The sequence below is a fragment of the Daucus carota genome, chromosome 8 (genome assembly GCF_001625215.2).
Source record: "Daucus carota subsp. sativus chromosome 8, DH1 v3.0, whole genome shotgun sequence".
Classification (NCBI taxonomy): Eukaryota; Viridiplantae; Streptophyta; class Magnoliopsida; order Apiales; family Apiaceae; genus Daucus; species Daucus carota.
In genome coordinates this window covers 24,770,238-24,778,189 of record NC_030388.2, presented here as the reverse complement: position 1 = coordinate 24,778,189, position 7,952 = coordinate 24,770,238, and the positions used below count along the sequence as shown (strand labels likewise).

The 7,952-nt window shown below is 35.5% G+C and overlaps 2 protein-coding genes across 5 annotated transcripts; one reads left to right on the top strand and one right to left on the bottom strand.

The window, feature by feature from the left end:
• Positions 1 to 290: 290 nt before the first annotated feature.
• On the bottom strand, positions 291 to 857 carry LOC135148526 (uncharacterized). Its single transcript, XM_064083802.1, has one exon. The coding sequence runs from the start codon at positions 855 to 857 to the stop codon at positions 291 to 293; it is 567 nt and encodes a 188-aa protein (XP_063939872.1).
• A 1,640-nt stretch (positions 858 to 2,497) lies between these two features.
• Positions 2,498 to 7,952, top strand: LOC135148188 (uncharacterized). 4 transcript variants are annotated; one of them, XM_064082377.1, is made up of 10 exons: positions 2,500 to 3,180; positions 3,343 to 3,376; positions 3,454 to 3,529; positions 5,345 to 5,466; positions 5,555 to 5,915; positions 6,221 to 6,465; positions 6,666 to 6,869; positions 6,950 to 7,042; positions 7,124 to 7,240; positions 7,340 to 7,952. In XM_064082377.1, the coding sequence occupies exons 5-10, from the start codon at positions 5,588 to 5,590 to the stop codon at positions 7,715 to 7,717; spliced, it is 1,365 nt and encodes a 454-aa protein (XP_063938447.1). In that variant the 5' UTR covers positions 2,500 to 3,180; positions 3,343 to 3,376; positions 3,454 to 3,529; positions 5,345 to 5,466; positions 5,555 to 5,587; the 3' UTR covers positions 7,718 to 7,952. The 4 variants fall into 4 exon arrangements, with proteins under 4 accessions (XP_063938450.1, XP_063938449.1, XP_063938447.1 ...); XM_064082378.1 differs by having other exon boundaries at positions 2,500 to 3,241; XM_064082380.1 differs by having other exon boundaries at positions 2,498 to 3,376; positions 6,230 to 6,465.

Here is a 7,952-nt window from a genome sequence, read left to right as displayed (position 1 = left end):
TATTGAGACTTATCACCTCGTTGTTGATATCCGCCTCGTCCTCGGCCTCTAAAATTATGACCACGACCAGATGGCTGATAGCCTTCAGAATTCTGGCCTCTATTAAAGGACTGCCTTCCTCGTCCTCGTCCACCACGGTAGCCACCTCTAAAGCCACCTCTGCCACGTGCAGAACTGCTACTGCCAGAACTGTCACCAATGGACACCTTACTTTGCAACACCTTTTCCAAATGGCTTGCATCATCATACTGGTTCATTCGCTGCTCGTGGGCTTGAAGAGAACCAACGAGCTAATCAATAGAAATTGTGGACAAGTCTTTTGACTCCTCGATGGATGTCACAACATAATCAAATTTTCTTGTTAATGAACGGAGCAACTTTTCCATGACTCGAACATCATCGAGACTTTCTCCATTTCTTTTCATCTCATTTGTCACTGTTTTCAAACGCGTAACAAATTCACCAATATTTTCTGAACTCTTCATCTTTAAATTTTCGAACTCTCCACGTAGAACTTGGATCCGCACCTTTTTGACTTTCTCGACACCCTGGAATGATTTCTGCAGAATCTCCCACGCGTCTTTCGCCGTTTTTGCATTTGAAATTTTTTCAAAGGTTGATTCATCAACTCCTTGAATAATTGTATATAACGCCCTTTGGTCTTTTTTCTTGGAATCTTTAAACGCCGTTTTCTCCGCATCAGAAAGAACAGCTTCATCCATGGGCTCGTCAAACCCACTTTCGACAATATCCCAATTATCGTACGAACCGAGTAACACCTTCATTTGGATACTCCAGTTCCCGTAATTTGTTGCCGTCAACCTCGGGATTTGTGGTTGCACCATCATATTTGACATTTTTTCTTCTCCGAAATAACCTAGCTCTGATACCACTTGTTGGAAACGTGATAAGCTTTGTATACTAAAATTTCAATAATATTACAAACACTGCAATACTAATTTCACCGAATAAAATACAACTTATAAATATTTTACACACTGCAGGCTACTGCCCTTTTCTCATACAAGACGCAGAGCTTCGGCTCTTTTACTTCTCTCAGTTTTTTTTTTCTCTCGGTGCTTTTACAATACAAACAGAAGTCTTATTTATAGACTACAAATAGAAATAGATGCATCACTGCTTACATATGCTTATAATTAATATTAGCCTGTGACCAGCCCTATTTTCAGGAGCTACGCAGCAGTACATATACCAGGTTTCGTTGACTCTCATTTATCATAATTAATAACACATGCAGATTTCACATTGCCTTTGTCTTCCTTTCACACCCTCTTGCAGTAGTATTTTTCTAACAGCCTACCATCTTTCCTGGACTTACCATTTCATCACCAGCTGTAGCTATTTTGGTTTTCTAATTTTCACACATGCAGCGTACCTTAATTCAAGTATTTAAACCGTGTACATCTAATACTTGCATGCAATCTTGACTCCAGCCTTTGTGCCACCTTTACTAGCCTACCATATTTTAAGGATGATTGCTCTTATTTTTCTTTTTCATGTCACTGCATTTATAAACCCAACTGTAATAATTACTACACTTGAGAGTTTGAATTCTAACATGCGCAAGAGGCAGGTCCATAATGTTCCCTACCCAGTCCTTGTTCTGGGCTGGACTCCACTTAAGTGAGGGTAGTGTTGAGTGGGTGTCAAACCAAGTCCCACATCGTAAAGAAAAAGTAGCCAAACAAGTCTATTAACTTGAGTTCTTATGAGAGGTGGAGCCAAAAACAAATCCGCCTGAGCTCGGCCATGGCTACAACCAATAATATCATACTAATGAGGCCGCCAGGCTGTCAGGTACTTATCACAAAACAATAAGTGGTTGGGCCTCTTTTCAATTTTGTTGGCCGACCATGAATAAAATCGAGGAATTTTATTCTTTTAAAATTCATTCAAAATTATAAAATATGCACTGAAAATTGATCTTTTTCCTACAAGTTTTAAGTATATAAAACTTATGTATCATAATATTATATATTAAAACAAAATGTTATATTGTGTAGGCAAATAATTGATGATATATAGTAATGGGAAAAATGGTTCCTAGTGTCCTCTCCGCATATATATAAATACACACACATATATATCCGCTTTGGATTTATTTAGGAATAAATTCCTAAATTTGGCTGGAAGTTGGAACATTCAACATGCCCATGCTTATAAAGATGTATAAAAGATATAAGAAATTCATATACATCATAGAAAATGGTTTTAACACATCAATAATCAAACGGGAAAAGTAAAGAAGGGGTGCAAATCATCTGAGTACAAGAATACTTTAATTTCTCTTCCCATGAAATCGACACCCTCACCTAAGGTTGCCTTCTTTCCTTCTTTAAAATTCCACAACTCGGGTACGGGATATCTTCCACTTGAATTATACTCGTTTAACTCTGTTAGTGCCGTCACCACCAAGTTATACACTTCATCACCCCACTCACTCTTTATGATCATGACACTACGCCATAAAAGGCCTATCGCAACGCGACCTTTGTAAATGTTGCTAAAAAATGTTACCTTAGCTACACTACTTTCACCCTTCCGCAACATAATATTTTTCATGTTAGCTTAGCCAAAAAGGGGATGTTGCCTTTGTTAGAAAGTGTTTAAGGGTGCAACATGGAGACAAATATGTTAGCTTAAGCTATTAAAATGTGAAAATAATATTTTAACTTAAAATTAAAGAAAAAAGTAATTACTTGTATTAAAAATAAAAATAGAAGTTATGTAATAATATAAACTAAAAATATAAAAAATTATATAAAATATTAAATAATTTAATAGGTGAATGATTTTATTTTAAATAATAAATATATGTTTATTTATTTAAAAAGTAAAATAAAATGTAAACAAAAAAATAAAATATAAACTAAATATATGTATATATGTTTATTTGAACAAGCGGGCGTGGTTCCCGGTGAAATCAGACAAGCAGCGGGACTTTGTTTCACTAACACCCCGCCCCATTTTTTCACTTCCTTTTCCACTCACACTCAGTCATCTCTCATTTTCCACACAGTCCTCTCTCGCTCTTCACCCCCACATCTCGTCTCTCTCTCTCTCTTTTCACCCCCACAGTCGCCTCTCTCTCTTTTCACCGTGTCTCTCTCGTCGCTCTGGTCTCTCTGGTCTCTCATCAGCACATCTCTCTCATCTCAGGTTTGGATTTCAAGTTAGGGCATGGTTTGAGGGCTCGATGCTTTGATACTCCTAACTAGGGGTTTCTCTCTTTAAATCAGGGCTTCATTTCTTTATTTTCTTCCATTTACAGGTCTTTCTTCTTTTAAACTACATCTAATCGTACTTTATCTTTGATTTCAGGTATTTTCAGCGGAGGCTTTGCATTTGGAATTAGGTATGGTGGCTTTGATTTAATTTTTTTCATTTGTATATAGTGGGGGCTGTTAATCTAACTTTATTTTCTATTTTCAGGGCTTCTTCGGTTGATTTTAAGGATTTCATTTAAAGGATTTAAAATTAGGGTTTCAGTTTAAAGATTTTGCTACAGGTATCTCCCTCTCTGCTTCAACATTTTTGAGTTTTTGGGTTTGTTTTTGTTGTTATTTGTTTTTATTAGGGAAGTTATCTGATTTTTGTTTTTATTAGGGGTTTGGAATTGCATTTTATGAATCTTTGTTGTTTTCATTTTGTGGCATTTGTTATTTGTTGCATTTTGTAGTTAATATTTGTTACTAGTTAACATTTGATTTATATTTTGTGGTAAGTGTATGTGTCCAGGACTTGTTATTAAATATTTATGCTTGAAATAGGTTGTTCTGGTGACCAGTTATGACTCTGTTTTGTGGTTTCTATATGTATGCTCTGTTTATAACTTAAAAAATTTGACAATTAAGAGTAGCTGGTGTTGATTCTCTGTTGAACATTTGTATATTTTTGTGCTCTGCTGCCATACATGTAAGATTCCATTGTAGATATTGTGAGCTAGTTGGTTAGATGCCATAACATATTATCTTGGCTCATAAACTCTATGTATACTCTATATATAACTTAAGGGAATTGCGATAAATTTCTATGTATGACTTACCTGATTAAAAGAATATTGTTGTTAATGATTTGTATGATTAATAATATGCATGTGTTTGGTCTTATATTTGAAAGTGAAACTATAAATTATGACATATATGTATATTCTGTTTATCTTAACCCCTGGGATGAGGTAGTACATGGCAGATATGTTAACCCCTGTATAGGTTACCATAATAAACATATAGGTTTTGAATGTTTTATTTTAAGTATAATCCATATATGATCTTCAATATATAAAGTAAAATAATGGTCTTGTCTAGGAAAGGCATTGAAATCGTTTGTTTATGTGACCTAAATAATAAATAAACTGAATTGTCTTAATTGTAGCCATGGACGATGTGGATAATACTTGGATAAACCTTCCAAAGTATAGTGTCGAGTACATCAGAGGAATAAAATCCTTTATTCGGAATGCATTCCCTAACGTAGCCGTAGGTGATGAAATGACATGCCCCTGTAGAATATGTAAAAACATAAAGTGGCATAGTCAGGACCTTATATACGATCATCTCATCTGCAATGGCCATTCGCCTTTGTGCTCTGAATGGATTGTGGGAATTGCACAGATTCCTCTCCAGCCAGTTAACGACGAGGATCTTGATTTAGGGGATAAAGAGAATAATTTAAATTTCGAAGATAACCTAGATGAGATGTTTCATCAGCCTAATGGACCAAATGTCGATGCTAAAAAATTTTATGCCCATCTTGAAGAGGGAAAGCAACCCTTATATCCAGGCTCCAAAAAATATTCAAGATTAAGTTTTATTATCCGACTTTATTCCTTAAATTGTGTTCACGGAATCACGGAGTCTGGATTTGGGACTTTCTACGTAGAAGATCCCACTGAAAAGATGATATATAATGTCATCAAAAAAGTGCCTAGGGACTGTTGTGATATCGAAAAAGATGATGCCAATGAAGGTCATGAAAATGAAGAGCCAATGGTGCATACTATTCCCCTTGTTCCAGAAGTGGACAATCAGGTCATAGATTCCAGTTGGTGTCGGGAAGATGTTCCAGCTCAACAAATTCTCATAGATCCGGATAGAGTCAAAGAAGCTGTCTAGAATTCTAAATGAAATTGTTTTGTTAACTTAAAGTTAATATCTTAAGATGTCTAAATATTTAAATCCTTGGTGCACCCTCTTTTGTAATTTGATCTAGTGATACATTTGTGTTTAAGTACTGTTTCCATTATAAACTTGTGTTTCAATTCTTAATTAAGTATATCCGCATAATTAAGTATATTATGCTCTGAATTTACCTGTGCTATTAGCTGGACTTAAAAAAGCTGAATCGAAGGACAAACAAAAAGAAAAGACGCGGGATGGGAGTGAAGATTATGATCCAGCACAGGATGATGGTAGCGATGCTGCTGGATCAGTGTCTCCACCAAAGGTCTGTATTTTTTAGAGTCGAATTTTATGGTTTCAAGCATTATAATTATAAATTAATTATTTGGGATATATGCCCCTGTATTTTGCAGGGAAAGAAGAAAGAAAGTAAAAAAAAGCTTGTCATGGGACGTGGACCAACAACACGTTCTCGAGCCAATGTTGGAAGCAAGACAACTGAGGATGGAAGCGATAAGGAACCGACGCATCATTCGGTACAACCAACAACAGTTGCAAATCCATTAATTGAGATACCCCAAGCAGATGATGGAAATGGTTCAATGACTGCTTTTTTGGCTCTCCGGAAACGCCAACAAGAGGAAGCTAAAAAGGAAAAAGAAGAAAAAGAAAAGCTCGAAAAAGAAAGAGTTGAAAAGAAAAAAGCTCTTGCAGATGCAAGTAAAAAGGTTGTTCAAGAATCTATGCCTGAAATAGAAGAGGGCGATGAAGAAGGTAAGCAATTCCTATTTTATTTTATTTCTCGATATAAGTTTTTCAAGTTTGAGTACATTTCTTTGTTGAATGATAGGAGATACAAGAAACACATTGCTTATTCATGATCTCAGTATGATAAATTATGGAATTTTTTTTAAAAATATTCTTTAATATCTCTAGTTAAACATGATAACTGTTATAATTCAACTTAGAGTAGTTAAAATTAAAGATCCCCATTTTGAATTTTTTCAACAGCTTATAACTCTTATTAGCTCTACTTAAACATGATAACTCTTATAATACATCTGCTGAAATTTGATTAGAAGTTGTAGTTCCATACCGCCCAAGAGGAAAGACAAGAATGGATAAAGTTCATACAAGAAGTTTTGAGCAGAGAATTGTGATTGGGATGAATGAGCTGGGCCAACCCATAACAGAAAATGACAAGGTACTCTCTGAGCTGAGTAGCTTTTTGGGAACACTGGCCAAGCGATGTGTGCCACTGACTTATGTAACTTGGCGCAAAGTTCCTAAAAATTTGAAGGAAACTATGTGGAATTATGTCAAGGTAATTATTGTTGAATATATCAATATTTTCTTGTTCTTTTTATTAGTAATGCATAATTCAAAGCAGTATGAATTAGGAACATCAATTAGTTAATTTTCATTTTGATTGGCTTATAGAAATGTTAGGTGATGATAAATTTAATTAGAGAATGTGAATTATATGAGTAGTTCGATAAAGTAATTCTTATTAATATTTGCAAGGCCCGCTATATTATTCCCGATGAACTGGAAAGTTGGGCAATTGAGACAATTCATGCATCCTGGAGGGGGTATAAGTGTCGAACTAAGGCAGCGCATTATACAGCTTTTGAAACTGATGAAATTAGGCTACAAAATAGGCCTGATGATATTCCACTTGAGAGGTTCAAATTGCTGTTGGAATATTGGAATGATGAAAGTATTCAGGTATACTTGTGATTTTAGGCACTAAATATTGTCTTGGGAACATAGTATAAGTTGCTCAACTTTCGTTTAATTTTTTGTAGGATAAAGCCAGGAAAAATTCAAATAGCCGCAAGTCATATACCGAGACTCACACTCTTGGTCCTAAAAGTATCGCACAGCTTCGACACAAAATGGTATATGGTCATCTAATTTAAATTAATGATTTCTGGCTTTCTTGTTCGATAATTTATGTCTCGTATAATCTATTTTTGTAGAAAAAGAATGCCCCAGATGAGTCTGAACCATGTGATGCAGAGGTTTTTGTGAAAACTCGGACTCGTGATGCAGGACGCGAGTACAAGACCAGTACTAAAACAATGAAAAAGAAAATTGTAAGTATTTAACTTAATCAGTTACACATAATATTTGCCCTTTCAGTTTTCTCTGTTTTGCATTTGCTCGTTTATGTTCATGTTATTGTACTTTTGTAGGATAAAATTAACAAAAAAATCAATTCCGGGGAGGCTGCTGATGAAATGCTTTTGGATAAAGAGCATGGCCCGACTTGGCTCTTAGGGAGATGCAAGAAGCCGCAAAAACTATCAGCTGCTGCTCCAACGGATACATATGTCAAAGAATTGACAACAAAAATTAAGGAAGGCCTTGCTGCTGAAGTCGAGGAAAAAGTGAAGAAAATCCAAGAAGAGGTAGATGAGCAGGTAAACAGGAAGGTGCAACAAAATTTGGCATCGGTCCTTAAGAAACTTGGTGAAGCAAACCCGTTCACAATTGATGTTACAGAGCTGTGTGCACATGTGGCCAGTGACAATGACGATGGCACACCAATGACTAAAGGCACCAGCTTCTAGTTTGCTAATAGTATGGTTGTTTAGACTTTGGTTCTTTGAAGTTATTTTGACTAGCTAATAGTATGGGGTTATATATCTAGACTTTTTGTTATTAAACTGTTAGTTTGCTGGTAGTTGGTCGATTCTGGATATTATGTTGGTTTAGCTGTGGATTTGATGTTGGAGTAAATTGGATTTGATGTTGGTTTTTGTATGTTTACAATGGTTTGTTGAAATGATGGACAAATTTTGGGAA

Bases quoted from the DNA above. Each gene is read 5' to 3' on its own strand.
- LOC135148188 (XM_064082377.1), top strand. From the start codon at position 5,588: ATGGGACGTGGACCAACAACACGTTCTCGAGCCAATGTTGGAAGCAAG. The intron at 7,043-7,123 runs GTATATGGTCAT...CTATTTTTGTAG, and splicing joins CACAGCTTCGACACAAAATG to AAAAAGAATGCCCCAGATGA. The intron at 7,241-7,339 runs GTAAGTATTTAA...GTACTTTTGTAG, and splicing joins AAACAATGAAAAAGAAAATT to GATAAAATTAACAAAAAAAT.
- LOC135148526 (XM_064083802.1), bottom strand. From the start codon at position 857: ATGTCAAATATGATGGTGCAACCACAAATCCCGAGGTTGACGGCAACA.